The sequence below is a fragment of the Osmerus eperlanus genome, chromosome 16, assembly GCF_963692335.1.
Source record: "Osmerus eperlanus chromosome 16, fOsmEpe2.1, whole genome shotgun sequence".
Classification (NCBI taxonomy): Eukaryota; Metazoa; Chordata; class Actinopteri; order Osmeriformes; family Osmeridae; genus Osmerus; species Osmerus eperlanus.
This window is the reverse complement of record NC_085033.1, coordinates 10,714,247-10,728,442: the sequence shown is the minus strand read 5'-3', so window position 1 is coordinate 10,728,442 and position 14,196 is coordinate 10,714,247. Positions and strand designations below refer to the sequence as shown.

Here is a 14,196-nt window from a genome sequence, read left to right as displayed (position 1 = left end):
TAACAAATATATTATTACAAACATCATGCCACAGCTTTTGTTTTTGAATGTAACGATTTTGTATTTAAATAAAGCTGAATTTATTCTTTCTAACTGAAATGTTTTGTGCCACTTGACTCCCAGCTGCATTTGTCTTGCAAATTCATCCCTGCTGTGTGGTGCTTAGAAAAGGAAAAGAGATCAGTCGGACATCAGTGAAGTTCAAGCCAGTGAACAAGTGAAGGGCCTGTTTCATAGATTTCCTTTTGTGAATATGAAAACGGGACGTGGTGAAAAATGATGCATGCTTTTACACTTCTGAATCCTGGCAACTGAGGGAGAAAAGAGGAAAAAAACTTTCCAGAAGTCCATCTTGGAGAACAAAAGAAGCTGGACACATTTAGCTGGATTGCAACGAGTTTTGTGTCCCCGGCACATGACGTGCATCAGGGAAACATATTGTATCGAAATAGTTTGGAAGAGAATACCGGGGATGAAAGAGAATAGGTCGCTTTGATCGACGCCCTGGGGTCCCTTGCTCCCCTAGCGCGCGCAGACTGACTGCAAGGCGTTATTCACTTTCAGCTAGACACACTTACAACGGCGATGAAAGAAATTTGCATATTTGTAATTTATCACATTTTCGTTTAACTTTTTTCTTTGGTGATGCAAGGTAGAAAAGTAGACTAAATAAAAGTACATCAATCATCAATGAGAGGAAGGAGAAGCCCGCAGGCCACCAAGGAGGCGCAAAATACAGTGATGAAAAAGTGTGGATTTGATATTAAAATGTCAGATCACTTAGGTTATTATAATGGGACGCTTTTCAGGCTTTATAGTATTCATTTATTTCACTTCGCTGTACAAGAGTCAGTTGTAGGCTGCTTGGCAATCTGTCGATAATTCTCGTAAGTTCATGACAATCAAAGTTTTGTAATCAAAGCATTGCATTTTGGTAGTTTACTCAAACGTAACGCACCGTCCGCATTCAACGACAGCCAATAAAAGGACTGTAATATTTCATTTGGGGCATGCAAAAGCTGTGCACAATGCCTCTCATATTAAGCACGATATCAGCCCAACAATGATCATAGCAAGACGTCTTTATGGCTAATTCAGTCAAAAGCTAATCTCCCGTTCCCCCGTGGAAAGGTCAGTGTATCTGGGCTGGGCCCGCCAAGGGGGGGTTTTCAGGGCCAAGTCCCAGCCAGATGTCCCTGTCATAGTCCAACTATTGGAGGAAAAAGCACTCCCATGCTTGTAATATATTGCTATCATAGATCTGTAATTTAACCGCTGAATTATAGGCTATAAACGCTGAGATCTTTGTAGCCTTTTGGGGCTTGTTCATAAACTCTCGTGCAGTCTTTTAGTGTTATTATTAGGTCTATTTCATGAAATGCACAATAAACTGCTGAATAAAGAATGATACATCCGGCGTTTGCAAATGTTGATTACTAAATTATATACAATTTAAGGATTTTTAAATGTTTTATATCTAAAAATGTAATTATCAAGACCAATTATTATACAAATCATTTATAAGACTATTTATTGTCTCAAACATCTTAATGATGAAGGCGCACTCGAGACAATGAACCCCGTTTACCCCGCAATGCTCCCACTCTTTATGGCTACTCAAAGCATCCATAAGAAGCTTGTTCTTGATTTCAGTTTTACAAACTCGGAACTATTGTTTTATTTCCCTCTCCCGTTGACACACTCTAAATTTCGACAACAAACTATTATCAACTTTCTCCGATAGGAACATAATAGTAGCCGATTCAGTTTTCGTCATGACCAAAATTGAACAAACTAAAACTTTTAGAATACGTTTCCTAATCTTTTTTTTATTTAAAGAATTTCTTGATGCATTTTGGCGAGGAAAGAATAGAGATGAGACCCATGCGCACACGGGTCCTGTCCATATATCCATCCACATAGATAACCGAGGTTAGATCATGCGCAAAAAGGACACTCATTTTGGATTAACTGTCTTAACAAGTTTAGCACACGAATTTAATATTTTATACAAAAACATTGTGAACCACACTTACTATTGTATTTTCTGTATTAAAAGCTATTGTTTAAAGTGAGCCACAATGCTTTTTTGGGGTAAAAAACAAAGCAAAAAACATACTGTATAACATTTTGCGCGCGCGCCTCGGTACACTTGTTGCCTCAGATCAAGTTCGGCTATTGAGAGGCACACAAGTTGAGAAGCACACAAGTTACCATCTCAAGGGGTTTAGAGTACAAAAGACTAGTGCCTTGGCACCATATGCTTAATGGATACAGCCGTCGAGGCTTTAATAAAGGTAAAACGCGGTCTTTTAAAAGTTGGAAAGGGTCCTTTATTTGATTTAGATGGAGTACTTGCGCACAAACCATAGCGCGCCTGGGCATTGACTCTCCCATTCTCTCAGGAAGCAAAGCGACCACCATGTCGTGTTTGATTGCAGCATAAGCTTTTCATCATCCTTCTTTGTCCTCAGTGAAAGTAATGCTGTGAATTAAATAAATGACAATATTTTCTATCAGCTTGAAGGCCCTCGAGAAGGGCCCTCGAGTTTGGCAAAAATCTGGCACGTCATTCATGCTGTCACCACGCACCTGTGGCCTTGGCATTGAGAGTACACAAACCTGTTCCTATTAACATTAATTATTCACAAACAACACAATGGTTGAAATAGAGCAGGTTGAAGTCTGTTTATTGGTCGTAAATGTTTTTCTGAACATCTCCCGGGTTCTTTGTTCACTGAGCATGGACTTCGCTTTTCTCTTTCACACAGGAGTAGCCCTAGAGCTTTCAGGTTTCAATCGTAACATCTGCTTAATCTTACGGATCAAAATATGGGAGACACAAGGCAAATGAAATGGTGGGTTTGTCAATTCCCGGTAATGAGTTATTAGCGAGATAAAACAACGGGGGCCGGATGGTGAGAGCTCGTATGGTACTACATGTCAAACAGTTGACATTTCCCCCAGTAAATAAAGCCGAGAACGCCAGGTGATGGAAAGAAAATAAATGTCCCAAGGACCCAGCACCATGTTCTTTCTCTACTTGAAAAATTTGCAGACATAAATTTAATTGGCTTATCAAGACGCAGCAAAAGACTGGTCTAATTGCCTGCGGAGAAACAAAACGAGATTGAATGTTTGGCTGGCTCGTATCAGAGCATTCAATCCGGGTGTATCATTGAAAATGTGTTTTATTATAACAAAAAGTCTTGCTTTACAGTTCCCATATTGTATAAAGACAATGGTTAATGGAACATTAAAGACGAGAAAGCCGTGCCAAAACGTCTTGGAGACACTGTAAGGGCCTCTCTCTTTGCTTGTTTTAAGCAGCTGCTGTCCAGGACTCCAGGCACAAAAAGAACAAGTTTAGACCAGGTGCATCCCAGAGAACCTCGACGGGGATGGATATGTTACAGCCCAGGACACGGGAGTAGCAATAAAGATATCATTTGGATTGTGAGGCGCCTCCACGCCGTGTAAAGGCGAGGCGCCTGGACAGCGAGTAAGCGTTTCTGGCAGCCTTGCACTCCCTTCTTCCATGGTCTCTGCTACCCTTCTCTGTGGGCCAAATCCTAACACCTGTTGGCTAGCCACGCTTAACTAACATTCAAAAAAGACAATCGTTGTGGTATAACCCCTGTTATTTGCGCAAACTTCGAGATATAACTCCTCATGCCCAAGTGGACGTCTCGGCGCTTGGTGTGCGGGTGATTTGCCCAAGGAAGTTGACATAGTCGGGCAGATTCAACTGGTGTTTGTTCAACCTCGCAGCTGGTACCCCGATGCCACCGTGGGGATAGCTTAATGAAAATAACGCGGGAGTTCAGGGGATTTACAGACTCTGGGGTCCATATTTTAAAGCGCGATAATCCAAGTATTAGCAGATTTGCAGCTTATGAGAATCTTGTTAGGCGTCCTTCCCAGTGTTTTTACCATAAGCTCAATACGGATCTTATAGCATTAAAACGATTGGAGACTATTATTATACTTTCGGTTATTTAGGATAATTGAATAATATTTGCATATGTCTTATACACTCGTCATTGGGCATACAACTTGAAGTCAATGTTTGTGGAAAAAGTATGTTGCTTTTATAGGCCTATTATTAATTATTCTATTACTGCTTCAAAAGAAGTATAGGCTATTGCGGACTGATGCAACGTATTTTACTGTTGATTTTTAAGCACATTTGAACCGTTTTGCCCTATAATTGTGTTAAAAAAATATTTTTCATGTTTCTTTTCAAATGTGAAATCAAATACAACAATAACGTTTTATGAAATTAACAAGACTCAAGTCAATGATTACCAAATATATTCATGTGGACAGACATTTTCTTATTCGATGATATCCACCTAGGGATGTGTAGTATACTGTAGTTTATAAAGTATGCCTGGCTTTTGTTAACTAATCCTCCTGACACATTATCTGACCATAATTCTCCTTGCGCGCATACCAAAGCACCTTCGCCAGTCTGCAACAGGTAGCCAGAGATCTCCAAACGTGGTGAATTTACGCCGCTTTCAGCTGCGCCAAATTATGCTGAACCAAACCGGAGCTTGGCATGGTTCTCCAATGGTTTAGGCGGACTTAGAAAAGGAATAAAACCTGTCAGACTGTAAATGGTGTTCTTTAATGCCTTGCCAAGACCGAATAGAGTGACAAGAGACCCGAGCGTTTCACTGTTTAAGCATGTCCCTTCCGCTTGATTGGTGTTGCACCAAAGGAAGTTTTGAGGGGTTTTGTGCTGTGCTTGCACACAAAAAGCGCTATCTCTCAATAGCAAGAGGTGCAAAGTAAACAATGATGCTACTGTTGTTTTATTGTCCTTTGCAACTTCACTAAAATCAATTGAAATGTTGCCCTATATGAACGAAACCCGTACAAGACTTAGGTTCTTTATTATATTTCGGTTGACTTGCTAACATTTGACTTCATAATGAATGTAATCGGATTACATGCTCTCCAGAGTCGTGTCTAGAAGGCGGATAACTGCAACGGTAATGAGGCGATGATACCAGCGAGATGAAATTAGAGGTGCAAAAATAGCCTACACCAACGAAACACTTCAACCCTTGAGCTGCAGATCAAATTAGAAATCAACTCCTTACAAATGATGAAAAGAAGGTTAAAAACACATGTAATGTGCCATAATGACAAAATAAGTTGTAATTTAGCCAAGTAAGATAATGACTATCAGCAGCATTATTAATAGCCAAGATGAATTGGTGTTACTATTATTATAATTTATGTTTTTGTTAGGCTAATATCATTGCTAATGACAAATGATCAACAGTAGAAACCATAATCTAATTAGAAATATAGTCCAACCTGCTAGGGTAAAAAATAGCCTATATACCTTACTGTAGCACGTTGAAATGTTGCTCAGCAATCCAAAAGTTGCAATGCAAAATGCTCCGAGTTCTATGACTGTGTGCGAGTTTGGGCAATCGCATATATGTGGGCTACCTCCACATAAACTGGGATCAGCCTGACGTAAACGTGGCATGGGATTGTGTTGGAAGGATGCCGCTACCACGGGAAAATTCTGGCCATTAGCACCTGGCAGGACAAGCAGTTTCTAGCCATGCCCCCTTAAACAGTGTTCCCCAATTGTACTAAGTAGGCTACGTGGCGACATGATCTATGGTTTTAACACATATTTCCTCGTCTGATACGTTTTTATGTTTGATTAAATTAATTAAATTAAGCATTACGTACATAGTTTAAGATTTGATAAGCAATATTATAGACAGCCTAAAGCCTGCCGTATTCCCTGTATTAGCCAACAAGCCCTATACTCATAGGCCTACTTAGAAATGAAGTACTATAGGCTAATTAAGCCTTTGAGTTAAATCATGACATAACTGTCATAAACAACAGTGTTTCGTATAGGAAGTTGTATAGATCCTGAAATTTTTTAATATGTGTAAGGTATTAGTAATGTATTTATGATTGCTTACATAATTACAAATAATTTTTGTCCTTTCAGTGATTGTTTGTGTCTGTGTATAGCCTACGTGTACGTGGAAGAGGAGGAGAGAGAAAGAGGGGGCGGGGTGGGGTCCATCAATCAACGTGTATTCATAATTAAGAGCATTTATTTGCAGATTGCATATAAATATAAATTATCTTACAACTCAATATAAAAATGTTTTGGTTCTTGCAACAGCCTATTAATCAACATTAAATACAAATATATTATGTAATCATAAAACATTTAAATACATTATTGCTACATGATTGCCAGTTGCCTGAATTAAAAAAACGTATAAATATGTACAGCAATTTAAACGAGATACATAGCACCAACATACGTAGCATTGCATGGATCCATTTATATGGATAACTTAAATTCACATTTACAATGTGTGTGTATGAAAGTATAACATTTAGGCTATTAAACTGAATGGGGGTTCGTTTTCAATATTTTTCAAAGACGATTTGCTGTGGAGTTTTCGTGGGTCTTCTGGGGTCCACACTTTAGCTGTTCTGATGATATTCTGATCTTTCAGCTGCTTCTCGTCTGTCCATGACAGCGAGTGTCCCGCGAGGGGAGGCAGACCATAGTCAGGGTCACTTGGAGATGGAGGTCCTGGGAGGGAGACAAACGATAAAACAACAATTAATTAAAGTACACAAATATAGTGTTACTGAACCCACTACGTCGTCGCCGTGATCATCATTATCATCGTCAGGTAAATTGTACTTACTTGTTCCTCTGTGGCATATGATTACTTTTTTGGGTTGGCTCAGTGCGTCATTGTTGGAGTTACGGATGGGCATGTCAGACTGCACGAGCTCCGCGAGGAAGTTAATGTAGCCAATGGCAAGACGCAGAGTGTCAACTTTGGAGAGCCTCTTCTCATATGGCAGGGTCGGTATGTGTGACCGGAGCCCTTCGAAGGCATCGTTGATGGACTGCATCCTCCGTCGCTCCCTCACGTTGGCAGCATGCCGCAACTGTTGCATTTCCATATCAGATCTCATGCGCCTGCGCCTCTTCAGTAGCGGGGCCTCTCCGTCCATTTGGGGCGAGAGTTCCGAAGTGCTGTCTGCGCAACCATACGAGAATGTAGAAGATGAGGACGAGAAGGAAAAGTTGCCAATGTCACAGTAGTCCCCGTCATGCGTTGTCCTGCTGTCCTTGTAGTAATCTTGGAAATGACTGGTGAGAAAGTCGACATCGTCATCTAAAAACTCGTCTGTGTCCAAGTGGTCTCTGGAGGACTGATCTGTAAAGAACTCGTCGTCGTCAAAGTAAGGGGAGGAAAAGGAGTCCAGCCCGGTAAACGGATCCAAGACAGTGTCCATTTTTGTAGTTGTCTTTTCGTGTTGCCCAGTAACAGCGAGTTTGCTTGTTGGCTGTCTTTTGGATGGTCAAGTGTTAGTTCAACTGAAGTATGGCACGCGAGGACTCTTTATAACTACATCCATAGTCGCGTGCCATTAACCAGGAACGCCAACCAATCAGCGACAAGTGTACACTGCGGGCTCTCAAAGAGGGTGCACCTCCAAAGATAATCCCGTACCACCACGCCCCCTTGTCGGCCTCTACCCACTGCTCCTGTGCTATAGGAAAACAGCATGGGACTAAACTGCCAACACAATATTTACAAGTGTGAAATTGGGATCCTTTAGGCAAAATATAACTGCACACATCATTTACACCATTATTTCTGTACGCAATTGGCCTACTTTGTCGTTTTTTTTTTAAATAAATGTGTTGGAGCCTAAATATTCAACATTGTTTTAGTGTTATTGTGCACTTTAATCATATGAACTCTCTCGTGAAGCCTGCTCTCTGTCCTAAGACGTCATAGCCAAGGCTACTGTGTTTTAGGTCGCCCTAAACCTTAACCTGAATATTCAACACAAGAGTCAACGCATAAGGCTGCCCCTGCATCAACATATGAGGGATGACATCACATTGAAGCATCTTGTCTTCCATTTGTGCTTGCATAGCAAGCACCCGTATTAACGAGCAGCGTGCAGTTTGATTGAATGGAAAGATACAACAGGATCCAGATCCAATGCAGGCCTTTGTGTTAATTTATCGTAACCTAATTTATATTATAGGTTACTTTTATCGTGTGACAATAGTTGTTGCTTGTTTTGTTGACTGACTAAAATATTTCAACAATTTATGAGTTGACATTCTCCCTAATGAATGTAGGCTACTATAGGCTATTTGTATTGTAGGCCTAATATTCAAGTCTATTCCAAGATTCATCAATATCTTCGATGCATTATGTGGCTTTGGAGAGGGTTTTCAAGGGCTTTTTTCTTTTTTGTGTTCATGCCCTCTGAGTCGTCCGTGTAGCCCATGACGATACGTTTTTAAGTGAACAAAACACGATAGTTTAAGAGGCATATACACAATATTTTAGAAACCTGTCACCTTCTAAAGACACATCTTAAAACAGGTACCTGATCCTTTCAATACCGACCACTCGTGCCTGCAGCCCCCTGCGTGGACCTCTCCATTGAGAACTTAATTATGAGGCCACCATGCACTACTAGTCTGTCCACTAATTCGTATATGCCCATACACCACAGAGCAAGCAGTGGGTTGTGAACAATGTCATAGAAATGACACGTCATCTTGGAGATAGACAAGAGGGAAATAATGATGTGTTCATCAATCATCGGCCTTACGTCGCCCGACCGCCGAGCAACACAGTGGACACTCTCTGTTATATTCACTCAACGAAAAATAAAAAAGAGAGTAAGAGACCACTTTACTGACAAAGCGCGGGTGTTTCTCGCTCATCAATAACAACATATAGTCGACGCTCTTAGGTACATACAATTGTAATTGAAACAACAACTGACAACAGACCATCCTCATAATCAGCTCCGTAAACCATAACATTTTCAATGTGTATGACAAAACTAGGGACGAGGGACATTTGGCTTTTTATTTGTAAAGGGAAAATAAATGCTTTGATTTCAGTGAAATAATAAGTTTTTTAACTGTTAAAGGCATTGTTGCTTCAACAGGCATTGTGGCGCATAGACCTATAGGTTATTTTGGACAACATTGGTGGCTTGTTTCATGCACCAATGTCCATGAAGCATTGTTCTCCGTTAAAGGAAGCCTGTTTACCTCAATGGTCAAAAATAAATTAAAGAATAATATGGGAGCGACACCCTTACAGTATCTTTCATGTGGAGTTAATGAAAGACAATTTGCTTAAAGAAATACAAACAGAAGTCCGTCTGAAATAAAGTGTCCTGCAACAAAACGTATCTAACTTCTAGCCCTTAAATCAATTGTGGGCACGTAACCAACGTAAATAAATAAACCAACAATGAGGCGGCAGGCCACTCTTGACTGCAAGAACGGGTTTATTATGGGCAGACTGGTATCTGGAGAAAGGCTCCCCGGCATCACAGTGGTGGCCTGAGAGGCCGTTTGTCAAACACCTCACAACAAATTACGCCGGTACCTGAACTACCGACTGGTCGGTCTCTTTAGGCAAGCCCGTATTCTCTCCTATTCAAATCGAGATGGAGGGGGTCACTTTGTTAGCTGAAGGAGAAAACAAAGACTTGTAATACAGGGACTATTGCACCTCTCCGCAAGCTGCAACATGGGGCACAGTCGTGGGAAGAACACCACTTGCGCTTCTCTCCAGTCAATGTGACTTGTCCAGTAATAAATGAGCATGCAGCTTGCGTCTCCCCCTCCACTGTGTGTGCGTGCTTTGGGGAATTGCCTAACTTTTACATTAACATTTTGTGCAATAAATTTGGCCTGCCGTTTATTTAAAATTATAATGAACTATGTTTGATTTATTGCCTGATGCATTGATTGACTGATTGATTACACCAAAAAATAAAAATAAACTTATGACTTGATCGTTTCGTATACCGGACCGAGTATTGGGCTGGTACCTGTCGTCTGCGAATGGCCGGTTGTTAAGCAGGCGAACCCTTTCACCGATTCCAATAGACAAGACCGTGACCAACAGCGTCACACGATCAATTCAGATGTGTGACATATCTCTATGCCAGGGGACTCTGCAGAGCGAGCGCTGGCATGGGAATAGCAACACTTGGTTCTTCGGAGCAGACGGTAGAATGGTGGACATAATAAATGAGACGTCTTACCGCGAAGGTCATGGTGTGTTACAATTCATACGAGGACCATAGTGTTTCGCATGATTTCCTTAGATTCATATAGTCCACTGTTGTTATTCGTGTTGTGGATATATCTTAAATATAGTCCAGATAGCACCCTATTACGTTGTTAAGGCTATATGTTGAATACTTGGAAAGTTCTCAGAAAGCGAAAAGTAGCCAATAATGTAATGTAATGTAAATTAATCCCTCCCAGTGGAACTCCATCATAAATCCGTGTAATCTTCGGCGCTAAAGGGATTAGACAAATAGATTATAAAAAAGACAAATAAACGGATTAAGGGACAGTGACGGCTTAATCCATTTGGATTAACACTTTGATCATTTAACCTCAAATGTGAAGCCCTTAAACTATACTGCGAAGTTCTGCAATAATGTGACTGTGTGAAGTAGTAAATAAATTAAATCACAGGTTGGCAAAATGTAGCAAAAATGTCGGAAAAATGTGGACGCTATCAACATGAACAAATCATGTCAGTTAAATAATATAATTTAATTCATTATTTTCCTTAAAAATCTTATGAAACGATAGCCTATATGTATTAGAAAAATTCGCCTTACTAATTTTCCGTTCAAGACCTTAAATGTTGCCATTACCAGCACGAGACCCAAAAGAAGAGACCCCACCACCAAACAGACGCACTTTCAGCATTGTGCCACGCAGTTGCTTTTATTGTATCCGCACGCTTTTCTTTTCATCTCACATTTTTAGTGACCTGGTACCTGAAAAGCCTTTGCTGGTAAAGTGGCATTGACGACCACAACCATGCGTTTTCATGGCCTTATTGAAGGGGTCAGAGTGTCAGGGCTGGCTGGGAGCGTGAGCTACCAGACACAGGGGATCCCTGGGAATCCTGCCACATGCGCCCTGGCCACGGCTATAACGCGCGGGGCGCTCGCTCTCCAGATTGCCAGACAAATTAGAACGATTCGCGGTCTACAGAGACTTGGCTCATTGATAGCTATGAATGCACACACTAGTTCTTTAAATAATCTCTTGTTTAATATATTGTCACCGGCACAGTTTGTCACTATGGGATGTTAACACAATGTAAAGCGTGTAGGGATCTCGGATTGATTGACATTAATAATTTAAATTATGATGATGCATATGTTTTCTCATATTGACACAATGCAGCAAAAAGACATGTCACTCCAAGACTCAAGTATCAGTCTGAACAACCCAATTACCATAAATATTGCCTTAGTAAAATATACACATATAGTGGTGAGATTAAGGAGATTACCTATTGATTCACTATTCCTTGGCCTAATTGATTTCAGCGCTAATCTGAATCTCTTCGGACGAAGCCCTGGGGCTGTTGTGGCCTGCCGGGAGATTAGAGAGATATTAGCGTCCTGCAAATCTTAAAACAATGCGGGAGACCTGGAAAGGCTGGACTAGCCTCTTTATCTGTCGAGCTGTTTCCCTAAGCAGGTTAGTATGTTTAGGCCAATAGTCAATTTAATTTATCCATATAATAAATGAAAAGTGAATAACTCAGTCTATCCATCGACATATGGGTGCATTCGGTTCATTAATATCGAGTTTAATATTGAGTAAAGCCTACTCCGGTAACCTGAAGATGACTATGTAGATTATTAAAACCAAGAAGGGGTTGTCATGGTCGAAGTCAGCGCAGGCAAGTGGGATAAAGCATGTAAACATTTCTTAAATTTCCCGTTCATACTTTGTTAAATGTAAAATTAGTTTAAAAAATCTGTAGCCTTAGGCTATTTATTAACTCGTACAGGGAGAACTGATCATGGATTCGCATTTGAAACAGCAGCATATCATGCTAGATTGGCAGATCAAGGCGCACCAACACATACAATTTCACACTCCTTTCCCGCTCTCCCTGCGTCTGCTGCGCTTGTAATACTGCACTTCGTGGTCTGCATCTCTGAAGCACAACGTGTTTGAACTCAGAGACGACCTCTGGTGGTTGCCATTAATAGCTGCAAGGGTTTCACTGCAGATGGTGATCCAACTTAATTTTCATATCAGCTCAGCTTGTTTTATCAGCAATAATTTTGAATGCCATTTAAGACACAGTTATCTCTGAGTGGCCAAAAGTGAGTTTAATATAATTTTATTCTGTGTTCATATGCACACAATCATTTTTATACAATACAACATAAAGTCAAAATAGCATGACAGACCACTTAAATCCAAACAGTAAAAAATCAATAAATCAATAAAATAAATACAAACCAATACATGAGTGGAAATTATATATAGATTTGTAATACTAATATTGTGCCTGCATGCGTACAGGAATATTTTCATTAATGATTTCTGTACAAACACAAATGACAATTTTCAAGTACAAGTGGCTATTTGACTCTGTACAGTGTGTCCATGAGGCTACTTGACCGTATTGAGGAAAGGCCAACATAACAACCGAGGATAATAGGAAGCACTTTAAGAGACCTGCACTCATCCACACAGACACACACACACAGACACACACCCACCCACACACACACACAGACCACCAGCACTGGGAGACCCTGATTTAACAAACTTAATTCCCATCTCTTCCTGAGAAATAACACAGAGCCAGCTCAACCACGTGATAGGACGAAGCAGGTCACATGGTCTTCCAGCAGCATCACACCCAATAAGGATTGGACTAGCAAACGTCAACAGAGTTCTCTAAGAAAATTAAGCCACTGAACTTGCTACTGGAAATCAATTGTTAATGTAAGAAAACAATAAAGAAAACTTGCCTTTAGGAGGTGTCTATTGTGTCTCTTTTGGTACTTCATAAACAGACACAAGAATCATCACTTATACAAACCCACTCCAGACGCCCACTCAACTAAACAGAAGAACATTTTGAATGGAATTCATCAACATGTATCAAACGATATATTAGTCTCTGGTTGACCCATTAATCAATATAATATTCCGAAATCCAAAACATTTCTGTAGAATGAGTGTTTAGATAAGTCTTCACAAGTACAGGTGGACTGAATCATCATATTAAACACACAGATATGGCTACGGAGAAGAACAAGGCATCCTTTTGCATCACCAATCACTGATCTTCGTAAATGAGGAAAAAAAACGTATGTTTCAAAGAACAGCTGTTGACATGGTCACTTGTTCATAATGCAGAGGAATATTGCTTCAGCATCATTTACCCTGTTTCTATGTACCAATTATGTTACAACCGAACCAATAAATGAGAAGGATGACCATGAGACCAAGTGAAGGGAATCAGTCGGGTCCGTAAGTAGATAAAATCACAAACACCCACAGAACCAATAGCCAAACATACTTATTTGCTTTCCTTTCAAGACATTATCACTTGTCTTTGTTTGAAGTGATTAAGAAGGCTGTACATTTCGCAAAAAGGCCTATTTGACACAGGTGGGATCTCTACTAGTGGTGTACTTCTCTATAAGAACGAATGACATATGAGCGGGTCCTCGGGTGAGGGTCTGGGGAAGACAGGTGGATGGAGTCAGGATCAGGATAGAACCAGTGAGCGAGAATGAAAGAGAAAAGTAGAATGGGCAATGACATGTCTCTATCTTCTTACGTGGTTATAATACAAATACCCTGCACGTACCCACTGGTGTATAGGTGACACCACCACAAGTGTGTGTATACGTGTGTGTGTGTGTGTGTGCGTGTGATATAAGTGCCTTCGTTTTTGTGTGAATATATTTTTGTGATTTCACGGTGTGCATCTGCGAGTATGTGTGTATTTTATACACAAAGTATGTAGATACCCTATTTGTGATATGACTTAATTCCCTCAGTGTGCGTGTATGATTGTGTGCGTGTGTGTGCATGCTGTGTTTGTGTGTGTGTGTCGGGGCTCATAGCCTGGTCTGGGCCTCAGGGATATAGATCTCAATGCTGTCTGCGCTCTCAGTAGCAGAGTTCTGTCTCACTGACGCCGCCCGCTTAGCCGCCATCAGACGCTTACGAGCGTCCTGGCGCTGCTTCTCCGAGCTCTCCAGCGACCTATCACGGGCCAGGGGCGGGTGGCCTTTAGTGGGTTTCTTTGGCACAGGGGGAGGGACCCGTCTCTC

The 14,196-nt window shown here is 40.8% G+C and overlaps 2 protein-coding genes across 3 annotated transcripts in view; both read right to left on the bottom strand.

Annotated features, from left to right (window-relative positions):
* Positions 1-6,115: 6,115 nt before the first annotated feature.
* ptf1a (pancreas associated transcription factor 1a) lies at positions 6,116-7,392 on the bottom strand. The gene is made up of 2 exons (XM_062481640.1): positions 6,714-7,392; positions 6,116-6,595 (listed from the first exon to the last, which is right to left on the bottom strand). The coding sequence occupies exons 1-2, from the start codon at positions 7,312-7,314 to the stop codon at positions 6,393-6,395; spliced, it is 804 nt and encodes a 267-aa protein (XP_062337624.1). The 5' UTR covers positions 7,315-7,392; the 3' UTR covers positions 6,116-6,392.
* Positions 7,393-12,253: 4,861 nt separating this feature from the next.
* Positions 12,254-14,196, bottom strand: part of dlgap1a (discs, large (Drosophila) homolog-associated protein 1a) — a 52,902-nt gene continuing 50,959 nt past the window's right edge. For both annotated transcript variants that reach the window (XM_062481897.1, XM_062481898.1), the window contains exon 15: positions 12,254-14,196. In XM_062481897.1, coding sequence (XP_062337881.1) covers positions 13,981-14,196 — 216 coding nt within the window. In that variant the 3' untranslated portion in view covers positions 12,254-13,980.